The following is a 22,694-nucleotide window of genomic DNA, read 5'->3' on the forward strand; positions in this document are numbered from 1 at the left end:
GGATGATAATTCAGGTATTCTTTTCAGGTAATGGTGGTATATGCATTATATGTAGGCGTAGGCATTTAAAAATTGTACATATGAGAAGGATACTGAGTAGCCAAAAGGAGAATCGGAAATGTAGTTTGCTATCCACCATCTATTTGCCCTTATTCTGGTTACAATGCATTACTTTCCGTCAGAGGGCTCACCCCTTTTCCCACTTTCAGTTCAATTATTTCTTATGGAGTTGACTCAACCCCGAGGAGCTACACATGAGAGAGGAGGTAAAGTTTTGACCTGCTATTGCCATCTTGCCATTGTAATGCCTGAGAATGGGCCCGCATTGAAAACAGATCTGAGTGATGGAGGAAAAAAAATGTCCCCATGACTTTGACTAAGATATGAATCCCCTATGCTTTTTAAACCAGTTTATCTATGGAACTAGTACTTGCAACCAAAAAATGTACTAATGGATTTGCTGCAAAATCATGGTTAAAGACATTATGCAGTTCCATGCCCCTTGTATAAGGTTCTTCTTTGTTAAATGCTTTAAAAATCTTAGTATCAGCAAAAAGTATCTGTTGAAGAATTAGCATTCTTCCTCTCACATAATTATGTAACCTGCTAAATTTCTCTTCTTGCTTTTCCTGTCAGGAAGCTCAGAGTTAAATTAATGTTCAAGTAAATTCCTTATTATCCCTTGCTCTTGGCGTACTTTTTTTTCCTTTAATTTTCATGATTTTGTGTTTCACTTTAGCATCCTTATTGTATATATGACTGTTACCATAAACAACCTTGAATCTCTTTTAGAAAGAGAATAAAATCAGTGTCTGGCACAGAAACAATACACATTTGTTCAGTAAAAAAAATGCATCTATTAACAAAGTATTTCTGTCAGAAATGGAACGATCAGAGATGTTACATATGGTGGTGTACTTTACAATACTTTCTTTAAAAAAAAAAAAAAGTGTAGAACACTGTACCTACATTCAGAAAATATACCAAATGTATCTGAGAGTCTTAAAGCCAAAGGAAAGAAAAAGGCAAAACCCGGGTTCTAACCTATGCTTAGGCATGGAGGTGGGGCAGAGGGATGAGGAAATAACAGAACTAGAAATAGGTTGCTTTGTGCTTGGGTAGAGTAGGTTCTAGGTTCTAGGAGAAGCCAATAGTAAAAGAATGTAAATTCTATCTTCAGAAATATGTCCCCAGCAGTTTCAATCTGTTTGTTCAAGAGGACACATGGGGAATCATGGGAGAAGCAAATTGTGGTCTGATACTTCTATCTCTCACTTTGAGGTACTTCGACGGTACCTCAAAGTTAACCATCCTGGCTAACATGGTGAAACCCCGTCACCACTAAAAAATACAAAAAAAAAAAAAAAAAAAAATTAGCCGGGCGTGGTGGCAGGCGCCTGTAGTCCCAGCTACTTGGGAGGCTGAGGCAGGAGAATGGCGTGAACCCAGGAAGCAGAGCTTGCAGTGAGCCGAGATCACGCCACTGCACTCCAGCCTGGGCGACAGAGCGAGACTTCACCTCAAAAAAAAAAAAAGAAAGAAAGAAAACTGTATCATGTTCAGTTTGGTAAGCCTAAATTATTTAAGGGTCTCACTGACCAAAAAAATGCATTACCTATTTTGGTAGCTAATGCTTAAAATACAACTGCAGAATGTAGTAACACTTTCATAAGAATAAGGTTTTTAAAGTATTATGTATAAATGGTGATCAGATATTTTATTAAGGGGCTGGGAGATGGAAGACATGAAAGCAAAAGCAGAAAAGAGATTAAAAAGACGTGGCCAATATGAAAGCAATTTTTGCACACTTACCAAAGTTGGCCTAGTGTCAGTCCTGTTTACCTTTAAGAAGTTGACTGAGAGAAACAGAAGAGGTACATGGTGCTTTTGATCACCGGGCTCCAAATGCATTTTTGACCCGCATATGAAATAAAATTTCTGTGTATATGTACAGCTGTTATAAATTAACACGGCATACACGTGTGACTTCTTTTTTTCATAAATTTCTGTTACTCTACTTGATTCTGAGGTTTAAAAAATTTTGCCAATCTTTAGAGACTAAAATTTTAATTGTTTTTTGCTGTAGAAAAGGTTGTCACCTTATCTAACTTGCAAACAAATGCATTTTCCTGATAAGTCCTAAAAATACTGTAAGCTTTAATGTTCATTTTATTGAATTTCCTTGCCTTATAAGAATATTAGAAGAGCAAGTTGGAAAAATACTAGAGTTTAGGACATATCAGGGTATATGCATTGAAAAGCAATATCCTGAAACACCTGTTACACCTGGCCCCTGAACAAGGTGTATCATTTCCAATGAATTCTGCAATTAGCTGTATGTGTTTAATAAAAGACACAAAATTTTATATCCAAAAATGATCAAGCAAAGGTCAACGGTAAAAATGTTAGAAAGTTGCAGCCTTTTTATTTAGTACCCAGAGAATGCCAGTAATTTAACATATCTTGAGAACTGTTGCTCACAGAGTTTTAACAAGAACAAAAATAAATATAACTTCTATGTCTTCTTTGGCATGTTGTAAATTCAAAATGATAGCCATTTCTTTAGCAGCATTGTGAGAGAAAAAAAACATTGTAAAATGAACTACTGGATTTGGTCTTACATGATAAAAAATTTAGTATAATAAATGAAAACTTTAATGTCAAAAAACCAATGGTTTAAAGAAAACATTAATAAAATAAATGGTAACATAAAATTCATAATATAGTCAGAAAAATAAAATAGTTTTTGAACACTGGGGATTGTTTAACTGCAGCTTTGCAGCTTTTAAGCTTTTAAGTACACGTAAATCAAATTTACACACAACTTTTATTTAATGCCATTTCAGTCTTCAGAAATGCAATGAAATATCAGTGTATATATATATATATTTAATATCAGAAACAAGTTTAGGAATTCAAAAGTGCTTGGGATGTAAAAATGTGGCTATAGCAAACTGTGGTCGCTTCATAAAGCCTATGTAACTCCCAACTACCAACAGTACTTCCTTTTTTTTTTTTTTTAATCAAACAGAAAAACCACCTTCTCCCTTTTTTGTACTATGGAATTTAATGCAAGATAAATTCTAACTTACAAACCATGCTGGCATTTGGATATTTAAGGTTTCATGTGTAACTTTTTAAATGGCTGTTTCTTTTCTTTCCTTTTTTTTTTTTTTTTTTTTTGAGACGGAGTTTCACTCTTGTTGCCCAGGCTGGAGTGAAATTGGCACAATCTTGGCTCACCGCAACCTCTGCCTCCCAGGTTCAAGTGATTCTCCTGTCTCAGCCTCCCGAGTAGCTGGGATTACAGGCATGCGCCACCACGCCCGGCTAATTTTGTATTTTTAGTAGAGACGGGTTTCTCCATGTTGGTCAGGCTGGCCTCGAATTCCTGACCTCAGGTGATCCACCGCCTCAGCCTCCCAAACTGCTGGGATTACAGGCATGAAGCCACTGTGCCTGGCCGGCTGTTTGTTGATAGACTGCTTTCCTGCTGTTAAAAATAATTTTATCATACTAAAAAACAAAACTACATATTTGTTATAAGGGGTAGCAATTTCAGAGAGAATGAATTTGGAAAGAGAAAGAAAATGTGACCTGAGCAATATTAGTTCATAGGAAAGATAAAAGTAAATAACCTAATCGGTCACATTTTGACAATTTTTTAAGAAACGAATGCAATTCGTACATTCTCTATAATTGTCCACCTAAAATTAGATGCTTAATAAATACCTTTTGAAGAATAAATTAGTTCCCATAACTAGACAGTTGGAATTACAGCAAAACAGTCATCCACAGAAGCTCTATTGCCCGGCGTTTAGAAATGTGAATACAAAGCAAACCCTAACTTGGCAATTACATATATATATTTATTTATAAGCATTTAGCTAAAATTTATTTAGTGAATAATTGAAACATACGTAATTTGCCAATATAATGTAAGCTTGGATTTCCATATTCTAAAATTACTTTTGTTTTTCTAAATATTTCAAAGAAACTTCTTATGTCTATAATTTAATATCTTCAAGTATAGTTCCCTTTTCTCTTATATATTAGCAACCAAACTGAATTTTAGGTGATCAAACATTTTATTGAAAGTATATGATAGAATTCACTATACTGTAAGAATAAAACCAGGAACAGTGCATCCATGAGTATAATGTATGTTGTGAATAATCACTATCAATGCCACTATATTCCCATATAAAAAGGCAAATAGCCCACTATTGATTTATTCTGCTAATTTCAACAGTCATTGATCTTGAGGTATATGCCAAAAATGCCTGAATAAGCTTTGAAATGTAAAACAAAAATGTTTTAAAAAGAAGTTTAATTGCGATTGGCCAATATATACTTAATATGGCTTGCTTTTTTTTTTTTTTTTTTTTTTTTTTTGAAATAACATTGTGACTTAAAGGATTTCTAGGTCCTAAAATCTGGAAAAGGGATCTGGAAAAATTTGGACTCCATGAGTAGTTTGGATTCAATCTTTCTGTGCTTTTTTTCTTTATAACAGGAATGGGACGGGGGTTGGGGGGAATAAAACTTCTTATGCTATACAGGTCATGTACTGTGAGAAACAAGAATACAAAACTATGGGTTTAAAAACAACATATACAGAAATAATCGCCAATCTCTTGTCTACCTCCACATCATTTTGTCATAGAAGTTCATTGTGATTAAAAAGCTTAAAAGTAAGTTTTTAAGAGAAAAGGTAGATTGAGAAGTAGAAAGGAAGTAGGAAGGAAATTGTGCAAAAAAAGAAACAGTTTATTAGATACTCTGACCCTGGGACACACTGTTCCTTTCCCCCAAAATGTTTTCCCTGATAAGAACTGAATTTAAAATTATTATCACCTTGTTAGATTGCCTGAAGATCCAGCAACTAGAAACTTGATTAATGCACAACTTCCTTAAAAAAATGCCAATTAACTATTAGCTACTGACAGAAAAATGTAAATTAATTTAATAAGATAGCTTTCCTTTCACCTTTTTAGCTGGAAATCTCTGTTCTGACAGATTGGATATCCTGATTTGGGGAAGAGGAAGAGGAAGGAACAAGGAGTAAGGACCACACAGAATCCTTCTGGGGATAGGGTAAACTTCGTTGATGGAGTATTGTTGTGAGGAGCTCAAGTAAGATAGATAGCATGAAGGGGCTGGAAAGCCAGGAGAAAGAGAATGTACAGAATACCACAAATATGCTTTGCCTACTTTAAAGCCTAAGTTTTCTCGTGGGCCTTAGAGCCAAGATAAATGGTTGTTTTCCTTCTTCATATATGAAAGAGCTCTATCTAGAAAATACTAGTCAATCTGTATGCAAGTTTCTCTGGGCAGTACTATTTTAACATGTTGTTCCAATGGGCAGACATTATAAATACCAAGCATCTGTTCTTAAGATTGTGGGTTGCCTAAACATATGGAATCCCTTTGAGCCAAACAGAGGTGCTATCAAAATTGTTTTATTATATTGAATTACCAGTGACAATAAATTACAAAAAACAATGATGTTTTAGACATTGCTGAGTCTAACAAAATAGGCTGAAGTTTGATCTTTGTGAAAGGACTTGAAACCATTGTTTTTTTTCCCACAAAAAATCCCCATCACCAGGACTGCATTCGAATTTTCTTGAAAATTGTTTCCTGAGTTTATTCATGGTAGTATGTGCTTAAGGACAACAGGTTGTTAGTCTATTTGAGCAAACCTGATGTTTTCTCTAAGAAAAACAAATTCAATATCCTCCCCCTTCAAGAACAATAAAACCCCAAACTGTGCTATCATTAAATACTACCAAAAACCATTAACTAGAAAAACACAATGCAAAATAATTATTCAAGAACCCATTAGAAACCACAGTATTCTAAAGTCTTATAGAAAAGATGTGTTTTTACTAGTTAAGCATAGATAGAAGCCCCATCAAAAAAATGTTCAATCCAAATCTGCATTTTTGGCTATGGAGTTCTAGCCAAACTGGACAGGATTAGGCATCCTTACCTGGGCTCCTTCTACAAAATGACAGTATATTTTGAAGCTTTCCCATATAATAAGGTTGCCCCCTACTACTGTTGTTAAGCTAGCATATTTGAGTTTTTCAGTAGAAAACTCTCAAACAATTATCAGGTACATCCAGTACCATACCTGTGTCTTTTATACACTGTCAGTCCTCACTGGGTGGTCAGAAATCATGCTGTTCAATGCTTAATTCTTATAGTGCTCCTTTTATGACAGGACTGTATGGCATGACCTTTCTGAGCAAGGTAATTTAAAATTAATTAATACTGTCTACTTTTTAAAGCCATTGATTATAGAAAACCTGAAAGTTATTTTGTAATCATTTTTCATTTTCTGATTTCACTTCCCCTAATTTTATTACTTAAAATGCATCCATGGAAATAGTATCTCTGTTCTGAAAACTTCAACACCAAAATCACACCTCGGAGTTTGACATATCAATTCTGATAGGAAGAAGGCATAACAGCACAAGATAATGACAGAAGGAAAATAAGTCAGAATATATGCATACAAACTGTTACATGCAAGTACATATATTAATAAAGCAAATGAGAAAAAAAGCCAAAATGGAACATAAAAAGCCATAAGACATGATACCTAACTACTTCTAAGTAATTATTTTTCATGTGGCATAAATTGTTCTTTAATCTCTTTCAATTATTTCCAAAAGATACCTCAAAATAAGAATACATACTTTTATATATCACACCCAGGAAACAGATATTTGTGCATGGGGTATAGATTATTTACATTACAAAGAGAATATGTATAGTTGTTTCTTTTATTAAATACCAAAGTTACAAGTTTCCTAGCCTAAATTGTGTAATTCAGCACTCAGTAATCAACTTTCTCTCTGAATGAAGCAAAGTAAAATACATAGCAAATAGTACACCTAACACGCACAAGTAGTTCACTTATATTCACTAAAGAAAACTGTGATATCCTCCAGTTTACATTCATGAATTCTTTCTGTCAGTAGTAGTAATAGTAGTAGTAGTAGCTGCTGCTGTTGTTGTAGCAATGGTATTTTCTTCAACAACGTGAAATGATTCTTTAGCATTTCATCATTTAGAGAAAAGAATACATACTACACAGTGGTTCTGAATTATACATTAAATAAGACCAATTTGGCCAGTTTTTTATAAATATGATTTTAAAATGTGCTCAAATTTTATGTAGACCATTAATATTATTCATTTAAAATGTTAGTTTATCTTCATGAAGTAAAATGATTAAGTAGCATTGTCTAAAGTTTACTGTAATACAATATACTATATCATGTGTGCTATATGCACAAGTCCACTATAGCAAGATGTCAACTGTATTACCATAGGATTCAAGGTAGAATAATATGCTACACTGTACTTCAAAGCACATCGAAGTCAGAAAAACAACAGTGTAGTTCATTTATAAAGGGGATAGATGATGATTAAATCCAATTGGTTAACTTGAAAGTCAGTTTATATAACACCAGGATAGTGTCAACACCACATACTTCATTTTCAAAGGCTTAACCATGACCTATTTATAAGATTACACCAACAGTATAAAGCCTTTGGAAAAAGAAAGTTTCACTTGTACTAAATTTCCATTTGATGTAAAATTTACAGAAGCCTTATAAAAACCTTTATTTCTAAATGAGGCCACTTATGGATAATATACAGATCTGCCTGCACACATTATCTGAGATAATAATTCTTCTATAAAAACTTTGGCACCAACTATATCAAGAATTCATATATTAGCACAAATGTATTTTGCTCTGGCACCAAACCACTATGTTTACATTTTAGTAACTACAGTGAGTCAAATGAATGGAGTCCTTTGGTTTTACAGAATAACAAGCTTTTATAATAAGTTTTTGTTGTTTTTCTTTTATTAGAAAAAGCCTGTCCTTCCTTCAGGATCTGATGTTTAAAAATACTAACATTGCTTGTCATACTATTATATATGTATCCTGATTGTTGGTAATGACTCCCCAAACCATAATCGTATGAAACAAGAAAAAAAATATTAAAGTAACTTTATTTGAAAGGAATTTTAGAAGCCAGTGTGCAGAGAAGTTGTGAGGACCTGGTGGACACCAATTATATGCTTAAATAAACACTTGAACACTACTGCAAACACATAGTATGAATATTGTGGACCTGTGAATGGTTTTTTAAATCTCACTTCCCCTAAAAATGGGGATTTAATATTACTTAATATTCAAGTAATTTAGCAGAAAACGATGCCTTTGATAAGATTAGGAAAAAAGCCACACATTTAATTTCATCTTCATCCAGTTTGGCCTAGGAACATCACAAATCTTACAGGCCAGTTGATGTTCGCTTTTTCATGCTCCGTCGCTGGGCTAAGCTTGAAGCAGCTACAGGCTCTAGGACTGGTTGAAAGGTCTTGTGAGTCAGGGCAGAGTATGTTGCAACCATTGCTCCCTAAAGTAATGAGAAAATGTCACAAACTAAGTACAAATTCTGGAGTTTAAAAAAAAAAACTTTCACATGATATCATGAGACATTTATCTAGAATGAAATGTTTTCCTAAGAAAATAATTCAATATATTAGATCTGTGCACTGATGAATCAATATTACTTGTATGTTTTTCATTTCAATAACTGCTTTTTACAAAAAATTGTTAAAACACTAACATTTAAAAACTTGGTTCAATATATGGATATAGGAATGGTTTCATGAACAGTTATAAATTAAGAACTAACAGCAATCTTTTATTTCAATATGAAACTTGCATTTAGCCCAATGCTAATTCCAGCATCTCTCGAAAGCAAGGCAGGTACAATCAAGAAATTTTTATTGTTTCATCTGAAAGGCAGTAATAAAGTAAGCTAAGAAAAATACGTGGTTGTTAATTTAAAAAAATCTATCTTTAAAAAATAAAGATATTTTAAGGAATTATTTAAATGTCATCAGCAAGTGGCACACAATGGGTTTATTAGGTATCTGATATCTCGAAGGCACATAAAAGTATGTTTGTTTTACCTTAACAACATGTGACACATCATTTCTCTTTGGCTGATCACTTGGCAACTGGTCTCTGTGAGTTATCCATGAATGCTTTAATATTTGTTCAGTAGTATACCGCTGACGTGGGTCCATATGAAGCATATGGGAAAGCAAATCCTAAATTTAAAAAAAAAAGTGTGTGTGTGTATATATATATACACATACATACATAATTTCACATTTACTGAAAATGTGACAGCATCAATAGCCTTGCAATCTGTTTATTTTACCTACTTTTATGCAAAGTAAAATCTATACTTTACACAGTTAACTCTCAAGAGAATCTTGAGAGATATTTTTCAATATATACTAAATCCTTATACACCACGTTTAAATCGGAAGATGCCAAATCTGTGGAATTGGATGTGTGATTAGTGAGGGAGGAGGAAAATGTAAAATGGCAGAAGTTACCTTGGAATATGCTAAATGTTCAGTAGGAGACAGGAGCTATTGAACTTTGCTGTTAAGCTGGGCCCCAAGGTGTAAGGGTATGTGTACACAGATAAAACATAGAAGGGAGGGTCCCATGTAGTTAATCCATTCAATAAATGGTGGCTTACTGTATAACATATTAAGAAAGCAAACCATAAATTCAATGTTAGCAACTGGCTTCTATCATAGTAGTGTTCAGTGCATTTTAAGTTTTTCATCAGAGTAAGTGTAAGTTTGCTTATGTTATCTCTGTTGTAATAAAAAAAAAGTTGTAAATTTAATATAACCTCACAGGAAAAGTTTTCAATATATTAAGAGATGTAATACTTTTAAATAAACTGTCTCTCCCAAGTATCTTTTAGAGAAATGAGAAGTAAACTCCTTAACAAGCATTTTCAGAGAATCTGGCAAGATGGCCGAATAACAGCTCTGGTCTGCAGCTCCCAGTGAGACCAATGTAGAAGGTGGGTGATTTCTCCATTTACAACTGAGGTACCCAGTTCATCTCACTGGGACTGGTTAGCCAGTGGGTCCAACCCACGGAGGGCGAGCAGAAGTAGGGTGGGGCATCGCCCCACATGAGAAGTGCAAGGAGCCAGGGGACCGCTCTCCCTCAGCCAAGCAAAGCTGTGAGGGACTGTGCTACCCAGCCCAGATACTACGCTTATCCCATGGTTTTTGCAATCCACAAATCAGGAGATTCCCTGGTGTGCCTACACCACCAGGGTCCTGAGTTTCAAGGACAAAACTGGGAGACTATTTGGGCAGACACTGAGCTAGCTGCAGTTTTTTTTTTTTTTTTCCCATAACCCAGTGGTGCCTGGAATCCCAGCGAGACAGAACCATTCACTCCTCTGGAAGTGGGACCCAAGCCAGGGAGCCAAGTGGTCTCGCTCAGTGGGTCCCACTCCCACGGAGCCCAGCAAGCTAAGAACCACTGGCTTGAAATTCTCACTGCCAACACAGCAGTCTGAAGTCAAACTGGGACAATTGAACTTGGTGGGGCGGTGGGGGGGTGTCCACCATTACTGAGACTTGAGTAGGCGGTTTTCCCCTGACAATGCTAACGGGGCCGGGAGGTTTGGACTGGGCAGAATTTACCATAGCACAGCAAAGCGGCTGTGACCAGACTGCCTCTCTAGATTCCTTCTCTCTGGGCAGGGCATCTCTGAAAGGCAGCAGCCCCAGTCAGGGGCTTATAGATAAAACCCCATTTCCCTGGGACAGAGCACCTTGGCGAAGGGGCAACTGTGGGCGCAGCTTCAGCAGACTTAAACTTTCCTGCCCGCCAGCTCTGAAGAGAGCAGCTGATCCTGACAAGGATTCTCCCAGCACAGTGCTCTAGCTCTGCTAAGGGACAGACTGCCTCCTAAAGTGGGTCCCTGACCCCTGTGCCTCCTGACTGGGAGAGACCTCCCAACAGGGGTCAAAAGACACCATACAGGAGAGCACCAGCTGGCATCAGGCTGGTGCCGCTTTGGGACGGAGCTTCCAGAGGAAGGAGTAGGAAGCAATCTTTGCTGTTCTGCAGCCTCCACTGGTGATACCAAGGTGAGCAAGGGCTGGAGTGGACCTCCAGAAAGCTGCAGCAGACTTGCAGAAGAGGGGCCAGACTGTTAGAAGAAAAACTAACACACAGAAAGCAACAACTTCAACATCAACAAAAAGAACCCCCCCACAAAAACTCCATACAAAAGTCATTAGCCTCAAACATCAAAGGCACATAAATCCACAAAAATGAGGAAAAACCAGCACAAAAACGCTGAAAATTCCAAAAAATAGAATGCCTACTTTCCTCCAAATGATCACAACTCCTCTCCAGCAAGGGCATAAAACTGGACAGAGAATGATATTGACGAATTGACAGAAGTAGGCTTCAGAAGGTGGGTAATAACAAACTCCTATGAGCTAAAGGAGCATGTTCTAACCCAATCCAAGGAAGGTAAGAAACTTGATAAAAGGTTACAGGAACTGCTAACTAGAATAACCAGTTTAGAGAGGAACATAAATGACCTGATGGAGCTGAAAAACAGCACGAGAACTTTGTGAAGCATACACAAGTATGGATAGTTGAATCGATCAAGTGGAAGAAATGATATCAGAGATTGAAGATCAAATTAATGAAACAAAACATGAAGATTAGAGAAAAAATAATTAAAAGGAACGAACAAAGCCTCCAATAAATATGAGACTATGTGAATCAAATCTACGATTGATTCATGTTCCTGAAAGTGATGGGGAGAATGGAACCAAGTTGGAAAACACAATTCAGGATATCATCCAGGAGAACTTCCCCAACCTAGCAAGACAGGCCAACATTCAAATTCAGGAAATACAGAGACCACCACTAAGATACTCCTTGAGAAGAGCAATCCCAGGACACATAATCATCAGATACTCCAAGTTTGAAACAAAGGAAAAAATGTTAAGGGCAGCCAGAGATAAAGGTCGGGTTAACCTACAAAGAGAAGCTCATCAGACTAACAGTGGATCTCCCTGCAGAAACCCTACAAGCCTGAAGACAGTGAGGGCCAATATTCAACATTCTTAAAGAAAAGAATTTTCAACCCAGAATTTCATATACAGCCAAACTAAACTTCATAAGCAAAGGAGAAATAAAATCCTTTCCAGACAATCAAATGCTGTGAGATTTTTGTCACCACCAGGTCTGCTTATAAGAGCTCCTGAAGGAAGCATTAAATATGGAAAGGAAAAACTGGTACCAGCCACTGCAAAAACATGCCAAAATATAAAGACCAATGACAATATGAGGAAACTACAACAACTAATGTATAAAATAACCAGCTAGCATCATGATGACAAGATCAAATTCACACGTAACAATATTAATCTTCAATGTAAATGGGCTAAATGCTTTCCATAAACAGAGCCAATGACAAAAACACGATTATCTCAATAGATGCAGAAAAGGCCTTCAATAAAATTCAACACTACTTCATGCTAGAAACCGCCATAAACTAGGTATTGATGAAACATATCTCGAAATAGTAAGAGCTATTTATGACAAACCCATAGTCAATATCATACTGAATGGGCAAAAGCTGGAAGCATTCCTATTGAATACCAGCACAAGACAAGGTTGCCCTCTCTCACTATTCCTATTCAACATAGTATTGGAAGTTCCAGCCAGGGCAATCAGGCAAGAAAAAGAAATAAAGGTATTCAAATAGGAAGAGAGGAAGTCAAATTGCCTCTGTTCACAGATGATATAATTGTATATTCAGAAAACCCCATTGTCTCAGCCTAAAAACTCTTTAAGCTGATAAGCAACTTCAGCAAAGTCTCAGGATACAAAACCAATGTGCAAAAATCACAAATATTCCTACACACCAATAATACACAAGCAGAGAGCCAAATCATAGGTAAACTCCCATTCACAATTGCTATAAAGAGAATAAAGGAATACAACTTACAAGGGACATGAAGGACCTCTTCAAGGAGAACCACAAACCACTGCTTAAAGAAATAAGAGAGGACACAAACAAATGGAAAAACATTCCATGCTCATGGATAGGAAGAATCAACATCATGAAAATGGCCATAGTGCCCAAAGTAATTTATAGATTCAATGCTATCCCCATCAAGCTACCAGGGACTTTCTTTGCAGAATTAGAAAATACTAATTTAAGTTTCATATGGAACCAAAAAAGAGCCCATGTAGCCAAAACAATCCTAAGCAAAAAGAATAAATCTGGAAGCATCATGCTACCTGACTTCAAACTATACTACAAGGCTACAGTAACCAAAACAGCATGGTGCTGGTACCAAAACCGATAATATAGACCAACAGAACAGAACAGAGCCCTCAGAAATAACACCAAACTTCTACAACCATTTGATCTTCTACAAACCTGACACAAACAAGCAATGGGGAAAGGATCCCCTATTTAATAAATGGTGCTGGGAAAACTGGCTAGCCATATGTAGAAAGCTGAAACTGGACCCCTTCCTTACACCTTATATAAAAATTAACTCAAGGTGTATTAACAACTTAAATATAAAACCTAAAACCATAAAAGCCCTACAAGAAAACCTGGATTATACCATTAAGGACACAGGCATGGGCAAAGACTTTATGACTAAAACACCAAAAGCACTTGCAACAGAAGCCAAATTTGACAAATGGGATCTAATTAAACTAAAGAGCTTTTGCACAGCAAAAGAAACTATCATTGGAGTGAACAGGCAACCTACAGAAGGGGAGAAAATTTTTGCAATCTATCCATCTGACAAAGGTCTAATATCCACAATCTACAAGAAACTTAAACAAATTTAGAAGAAAGAAACAACCCCATCAAAAAGTGAGCAAAGGATATGAATAGACACTTCTCAAAAGAAAACATTTATGCGGCCAAAAACATGAAAAAAAGCTCATCATCACTGGTCATTAGAGAAATGCAAATTGAAAACACAATGAGATAACATCTCATGCCAGTTAGAGCGGTGATCATTAAAAAGTCAGGAAACAACAGATGCTGGTGAGGATGTGGAGAAATAGGAATGCTTTTACACTGTTGGTGGGAGTGTAAATTAGTTCAACCATTGTGGAAGACAGTTGGCAATTCCTCAAGGATCTAGAACCAGAAATACCATTTGACCCAGCAATCCCATTACTGGGTGTATACCCAAATATTATAAATCATTCTTGTATAAAGACACATGCACATGTATGTTTATTGCTGCGCTATTTACAATAGCACAAACCTGGGACCAACCCAAATGCCCATCGATGATAGACTGGATAAAGAATAGATGGCACATATACAACATGGAATACTATGCAGCCATCATGTCCTTTGCAGGTACATGGATGAAGATGGAAACCATCATTCTCAGCAAACTAACACAGGAACAGAAAACCAAACACCAGGTATTCTCACTCATAAGTGGGAGTTAAACAATGAGAACACATGGATACAGGGAGGGGAACATTACAAACTGCGGCCTGTCGGGGGTTGGGGCAAGGGGAGGGAGAAGGGAAGGGAGAGCATTAGGACAGATACCTAATGCTTGTGGGGCTTAAAAACTAAATGACGGGTTGCTAGGTGCAGCAAACCACCATGGCACATGTATACCTATATAACAAACCTGCACGTTCTGCACATGTATTCCAGAACTTAAAGTAAAATTAACAAAAAAAACCCTGTTCTAATATAGAAACAAAATCATCGTATGCAAACGTTTCATCAATCGCAGAAGCAGTGAAACTAAAGACTCTTAAGTAGTACTATCAGATTCTGAAGAATAATGTAATTGGTTGAAAAAATGTAAGCGACTAGGGCAACCAATCAAAAGCCATATTGGGGAAACATGTGTAAAAATAAATGAACAATTAATACTAAAAAGAAGATAACAATGATTTCAATGAAACAAACCTAAATGGTTATTGGAAAAATGATAAAATTTCAATAGTCCAAAGATTTCTTCTTGTGGTCAAGATGAAATACCAAGGACTGGATGTACCTATCTGCCCGAAACAACCAATTAAAAAAAGAACATAAAATATATAATATGTCAACAGTTTTCAGGATATCAGATGTTAGGCAATAAAGGAAAGTGATTCCTAATAGTCGGAAACAATCAGGTTAGCATTGTGACTGCTTCAGCTTACCAACCTGAGAGAGTTTTCTAGCTGCTGTGCAGGTAAGGGAAACTCAGGTGAAGCCTTGTGGGTTTGAGCTGAGGAGATAGAACTGAGACTCGGGGAGACCAAGGCAGACAGTTAGCAGGACAGGGTATGAGAGGGGTGTGAGGAGCAGAGAGAGAGAGAACTACAAGGCTCTATAAAAGGTCTCACAAAAGTATCCAGCAGATTACTACTGATAAAGACATGTGAGGAAACAACCCAAGACCTTGGAAAGAACTATCTGAAAGCACTGGATGAAAATCAGGACTCACACAGGTGGGGTGTATTGCCTGTTTCCATTCACCAAAATGGAAAACATCGTAATTCATGAAGTATATTACAGAGTATTTAGAAGCACCTTGCCTAAATAGTGAGTAGCCCTAGACTAAACACTAGTCTGATCCTGCCTAAAAAAATTTAAAAGGAGGACCCAAAAGTATGAAACTGTTTCCAGTAACTTAACTGCTGTCCAGAATAAAGTTCAAGCATACTTATAGGAAAATGAAGAGCAAACTAAACCTAAAATTAGAAGAAAATAAATAATAAACATCAGAGAAGAAATAAACAAAATAGAGAATAAAAAATGATAAATGAAAAATAGTTGGTTTTATGAAAAGATAAACACAATTGACAAACCTGTAATGGGACTAAGATAAAAGAGAGATGATTGAAATAAATAAAATCCAATGGAAAAGAAGACATTACAACTGATACCATAGACATAGAAAGAATTATGAGACTATTACAAACAACTATATACCAACAAATTGGAACACCTAGAAGAAATTGATACGTTCCTGGATACATAAAATCTACCAAAATTGAATGGACAAAATAGAAAATCTGAACAGACCAATAGCAAGTAACAGGATTAAATCAGTTACAGAAAGTCTCCCATCAATGAAAATCCCATTATCTGATGCCTTCACTGCTGAATTCTTAAGAACAAATATCAATCCTTTTCAAACCATTCCAAAGAATTAAAGAAGAGAGAATCCTTCCAAACTCATTGTATGAAGCCAGAATAACCCTACTGTTCTAACCAGACAAGAACACAACAACAAAAACTATAGGGCAATAGCCTTAAAGAACATAGATGCAAAAATCCCCAACAAAATATCAGCAAACTGAGTTCAACAGCACATTAAAAACATCATTTAACATGATCAAGTATAAATTATCTCAGGAATAAAAGGATGGTTCAACATATGCAAATTAACACATAATACATCACATCAACAGAATCAAGGACAAACGCCATATGATAAATTTAAAATGCAGAAAAAGCATTTGATAAAATTCAACATCCATTAATGATAAAAAACATTAAACAAATTAGGTATAGAAGATACATACCTCAACATAATAAAGGTCACATATGACAAACCCACAACTAATATACTGAATAGGGGAAGGTTGAAAGTTTTTCCTGTATGATCTGGAATAAGACAAATATGACCACTTTTGCCACTTTTATTCAGCATAGTACTGGAAGTCCTAGCCAGAACAATTGGGCAAAAGAAATAAGGGGCATACAAATTGGAAAGAAGGAAATAATACTGTTACTGTTTGCAGATGACATTATCTTATTTATAGAAAACCCTAAAGATGCCACCAAAAATTGTTAGAATAAACAAAGTGCAGTAAAGTTGCAGCATACAAAAGCAACATACACAAATCACTAGCATTTCTATATGACAATAGTGAACAGTCTGAAAAAGACATCGAGAAAGCAACTCCATTTAGGAGCTGCAAAAAAATAGACAGGAATAAATTTAACCGAGGATGTGAATGATCTCTACAATGAAAACTATAAAACACTGATGGAAGAAACTGAAGAGGATACAAATAAATGGAAAAATATTCCATTTTCATGAATAGCAATAATTAATATTGTTGATATGTCTATACTACCCAATCTACAGATTCAATGCAATCTCTATCAAGGTATCAATGGCATTCTTCACGGACACAGAAAAAATTATAAAATTCATATGGAAGCACAAAAGACTCCAAATAGCCAAAGCCATTTTGAGCAAAAAGAACAAAGCTGGAGGCATAACACTGACTTCAAAGTATTCTATAAAGCTACAGTAACCAAAACAGGATGGTGTTGGCATAAAAATAAACATATAGACCAATGGAACAGAACAGACAACACAGAAATGTATTGATGTGCTTACAATCAACTGATTTTCAATAAAGGAGCCAGGAACACACATTGGGTAAAGGATGGTCTCTTCAATAGACAGTGCCAATAAAACTGGACATCTATATGCAGAATAATAAAACTAGACCACCATCTCTTACCATATATAAAAATCAACACAAAATGGATTGAACACTTAAATGTAAGACCTGAAACTATAAAACTACTGGAAGAAAACATGGGGGAAATGCTTCATGACATTGGTCTGGATAAGAATTTTGGGGTAAGAATTCAAAAATACAGGCAAGAGAAGCAAAAATAGACAAGTGGGATTACCTCAAACTAAAAAGTTACTGCCCAACAAAGGAAATAATCAACAAAGGAAAGAAACAATCTACAGAATAGTAGAAAATATTTGCAAAGTATGTATCTGAAAAGGGATTAATATCCAGAATATATAAAACATTAAAACAACTTAATAGCAAAAAAATACATAATTTGATTAAAACATGGTCAAAAAATCTAAATAGACTTTTTTTAAAAAGAATAAATACAAATATCCAATAGGTATATGGAAAAATGCTCAATATCACTAATTATCACAGAAATACAAATCAAAACCATAATGGGATATTATCTCACCCCAATTAGAATGGCTAGTACAAAAATGACAAATGCTGCCATGGATGTAAAGAAATAAGAAATGTGCTATACTATTGGTGGGAACGTAAACTAGTACAGCCACTATGGAAAACTGTATGGTATTTCCTCAAAAAATTAAAAACAGTACTAACATATGATCCAGCAGTCCCACTACTGGCTATTTACCCAAACGAAATGAGAACAGTATATTGAAAAGATATATGTACTCCTATATTTACTGCAGCACGATTCACAATAGACAAGATATAAAAGCAACCTATGTGTTCACCAACAGATAGTGGATTATAAAATGTGGTACATATAAACAATGGAATACTATTGGCCAAAAGAAATGCTGTCATTTGTGGCACCATAGATAAACCTGGAAGACATTATGTTGAAGAAAATAAGCCAGACACAGAAATACAAATAACACCTGATCCACTCATTTATGGAATTTACAAAAGCTGATCTCATAGAGGTACAGAGTAGAACAGTGGTTACTAGGGAATGAGGAGGTTAGGGTTGAGGGAAGGATGGGGAGAGATTAGTAAATGGGTAAAAAATTATAGACAGATAAGAGAAATAAGTTCTGGTGTTCTATTGCAGAGTAGAGTAAATATAATTAACAGTACTGTATTATATATTTCAAAACAGCTAAAAAAGAGGATTTTGAATGTTTTCATCACAAAGAAATGCTAAATGTTTAAGGTGATGGATAAGTTAATTACCCTGATTTGATCATCATACAATATACCCATGTATTGAAATATCACACTATACCTCATAAATATGTACAATTTTTATGTGTTAATTAAAAATAAATCTTAAGAAAAAAATTTGAGATTAAGAAAATAGAATACTTATAGGAATTTAAAAGTATCTAGCACCCACCAAGGTAAAATTCACCGTATTTGGTATCTTCTCAAAAATTAGTGGCCTGGCAAAAAGCACAAAAATGAGATACGTCCCATCAATACCTAATTTATTGAGAGTTTTTAGCATGAAGGGTTGTTGAATTTTGCAAAGGCCTTTTCTGCATCTATTGAGATAATCATGTGGTTTTTGTCTTTGGTTCTGTTTACATGCTGGATTACATTTATTGATAAATTAGGTATTGATGGGACGTATCTCAAAATAATAAGAGCTATCTATGACAAGCCCACAGCCAATATCATACTGAATGGGCAAAAACTGGAAGCATTCTCTTTGAAAACTGGCACAAGAAAGGGATGCCCTCTCTCACCACTCCTATTCAACATAGTGCTGGAAGTTCTGGCCAGGGCAATCAGGCAGGAGAAGGAAATAAAGGGTATTCAATTAGGAAAAGAGGAAGTCAAATTGTCCCTGTTTGCAGATGACATGATTGTATATCTAGAAAACCCCACTGTCTCAGCCCAAAATCTCCTTGAGCTGATTAGCAACTTCAGCAAAGTCTCAGGATACAAAATCAATGTACAAAAATCACAAGCATTCTTGTACACCAATCACAGACAAACAGAGAGCCAAATCATGAGTGAACTCCCATTCACAATTGCTTCAAAGAGAATAAAATACCTAGGTATCCAACTTACAAGGGATGTGAAGGACCTCTTCAAGGAGAACTACAAACCACTACTCAATGAAATAAAAGAGGATACAAACAAATGGAAGAACATTCCATGCTCATGGGTTGGAAGAATCAATATCGTGAAAATGGCCATACTGCCCAAGGTAATTTACAGATTCAATGCCATCCCCATCAAGCTACCAATGACTTTCTTCACAGAATTGGAAAAAACTAAAATTCATATGGAACCAAAAAAGAGCCCGCATCGCCAAGTCAATCCTAAGCCAAAAGAACAAAGCTGGAGGCATCATGCTACCTGACTTCAAACTATACTACAAGGCTACAGTAACCAAAACAGCATGGTACTGGTACCACAACAGAGACATAGATCAATGGAAAAGAACAGAGCCCTCAGAAATAATGCCGCAAATCTACAATTATCTGATCTTTGACAAACCTGACAAAAACAAGAAATGGGGAAAGGATTCCCTATTTAATAAATGGTGCTGGGAAAACTGGCTAGCCATATGTAGAAAGCTGAAACTGGATCCCTTCCTTACACCTTATACAAAAAGTAATTCAAGATGGATTAAAGACTTAAATGTTAGACCTAAAACCATTAAAATCCTACAAGAAAACCTAGGCAATACCATTCAGGACATAGGTGGGGGCAAGGACTTCATGTCTAAAACACCAAAAGCAATGGCAACAAAAGCCAAAATTGACAAATGGGATCTAATTAAACTAAAGAGCTTCTGCACAGCAAAAGAAACTACCATCAGAGTGAACAGGCAACTTACAGAATGGGAGAAAATTTTTGCAACCTACTCATCTGACAAAGGGCTAATATCCAGAATCTACAATGAACTCAAACAAATTTACAAGAAAAAAACAAACAACCCCATCAAAAAGTGGGCGAAGGACATGAACAGACACTTCTCAAAAGAAGACATTTATGCAGCCAAAAAACATATGAAAAAATGCTCATCACTGGCCATCAGAGAAATGCAAATCAAAACCACAGTGAGATACCATCTCACACCAGTTAGAATGGCCATCATTAAAAAGTCAGGAAACAACAGGTGCTGGAGAGGATGTGGAGAAATAGGAACACTTTTACACTGTTGGTGGGACTGTAAACTAGTTCAACCATTGTGGAAGTCAGTGTGGCGATTCCTCAGGGATCTAGAACTAGAAATACCATTTGACTCAGCCATCCCATTACTGGGTATATACCCAAAGGACTATAAATCATGCTGCTATAAAGACACATGCACACGTATGTTTATTGCGGCACTATTCACAATAGCAAAGACTTGGTACCAATCCAAATGTCCTACAACGATAGACTGGATTAAGAAAATGTGGCACATATACACCATGGAATACTATGCAGCCATAAAAAATGATGAGTTCATGTCCTTTGTAGGGACGTGGATGAAGCTGGAAACCATCATTCTCAGTAAACTATCACAAGGACAAAAAACCAAACACCGCATGTTCTCACTCATAGGTGGGAACTGAACAGTGAGAACTCATGGACACAGGAAGGGGAACATCACACTCCAGGGACTGTTGTGGGGTGGGGGGAGGGGCGAGGGACAGCATTAGGAGATATACCTAATGCTGAATGACGAGTGAATGGGTGCAGCACACCAACATGGCACATGGATACATATGTAACAAACCTGCACATTGTGCACATGTACCCTAAAATCTAAAGTATAATAATAAAATTAAGAAAAGAAGGTCATTTCATAACATAGAGGGGATAAGTAATCAAGAGAAGAAAATTATAAACATTTATTCATGTAAAAACAAACCTTCAAAATACAGGAAGCAAAAACCATTATAACTGCAAAGAGAAATACACAAATCCACAATGATAGCTGAAATGAGAAAGTAGACATCATTATAGATTACAGTGGTTAATAGCAGATATTAACCAGTTAGTAAGAAAATATTATAAGAAAAACTTTATGCCAATGTGTTTGACAATGGACAAATTCTTTGAAATAAAAAAATGCCAATGCTCACTCAAGAAGAAACAACTAACCTTAATAGCCATATATCTTTTTAAGAAATTGAATTTATAGTTAAATATTTCCAACAAAGAAAACTGTAGGTCCAGATGGCTTCACTGATTAATTCCAACAAACATTTAAGAATAAGAAATTCTAATTCTAAATAACTTTTTCAGAAATTTGAGGAGGAGGGAATGTTTCTCAACTCATTCAAGACCACTGTTACACCAATATCAAAATCAAACAAAGATACTTACAAGAAAATAGTACATCCACATCCCTCATGAACACAGATGCAAAAATTGTAAAGAAAATTTAGCAAATCAAATTTAGCCATATATAGTCTATTATGATCAAGTGGTACTTATCCTGGGAATAGAAGGTTGGCTTAGCATTTGAAAATAAAGGTAACTCAAATGTATATCAATGTAACAACAACAATAAAGAAAATCGTGATTATCACAGCAGACATAGGAAAAGCCTTTGACAAAATCCAACATTCATCTCCAATACAAATTTCCATCAAACCAGAAACAAAGTGGAACTTCCTCTACCTAATTGGAAGCATCCATATAAAACCTACAGCTAACATCATCCTTAATGGTGAAAAATAAATGCTTACACTCAATATCAGGAACAAAACAAGAATGTGCATTCTTTCCACTTCTACAACGTTACGCTGGAAGTTCTAGCCATTGAAAATTAAGAAAAAAGACATCCATATTAGAAATCAAGCACTAAAACGTCCTTATAAATACTGTTACCATCTACGTAGAACAACTGATGGAATCTAGAAAAAAGCTACTAGAATTCATTGAGTTTAGCAAGCTTATAACATACAAGATCAAGATCAATATAATCACATTTCTGCATACTAGCAACAATAGAAAATAAAATTTTAATGCCATTAATATCATTAAAAACAAAATATCTGGGGAAAATATATGATAAAAGATGTTTAAGACCTGTATATTTAAACGTATAAAACATTGTTGAGAGAAAGTAAAGACCTAATTGGAAAGAGATACTGTGTTTATAAATAAGAAAGGTCAATGCTGTTAAAATGTCATTTTTTCCCAAATTGATCTATACCTCCATCCCTATCTCATTCAAAATCCTAGCAGACTTTTTTTTCTGATAGAAATTGAGAAGCTGATTATAAAATTCATATGGCAATGCAAAGGACCCAAAATAGCAAAACAACAACAAAAAACCTC

General features: G+C 35.6%; 1 protein-coding gene across 3 annotated transcripts in view; it reads right to left on the reverse strand.

The window, feature by feature from the left end:
- Positions 1-2,403: 2,403 nt before the first annotated feature.
- Positions 2,404-22,694, reverse strand: part of RPS6KA6 (ribosomal protein S6 kinase A6) — a 151,604-nt gene continuing 131,313 nt past the window's right edge. For all 3 annotated transcript variants that reach the window (XM_055267628.2, XM_063634641.1, XM_063634642.1), the window contains 2 exons: positions 9,011-9,151; positions 2,404-8,448 (listed from right to left, as the gene is read on the reverse strand). In XM_055267628.2, the coding sequence (XP_055123603.1) occupies positions 8,323-8,448; positions 9,011-9,151 (267 nt within the window). In that variant the 3' untranslated portion in view covers positions 2,404-8,322. The remainder of the gene's footprint in view (positions 8,449-9,010; positions 9,152-22,694) is intronic.

Source organism: Symphalangus syndactylus, chromosome X (assembly GCF_028878055.3).
Source record: "Symphalangus syndactylus isolate Jambi chromosome X, NHGRI_mSymSyn1-v2.1_pri, whole genome shotgun sequence".
Lineage (NCBI taxonomy): Eukaryota > Metazoa > Chordata > Mammalia > Primates > Hylobatidae > Symphalangus > Symphalangus syndactylus.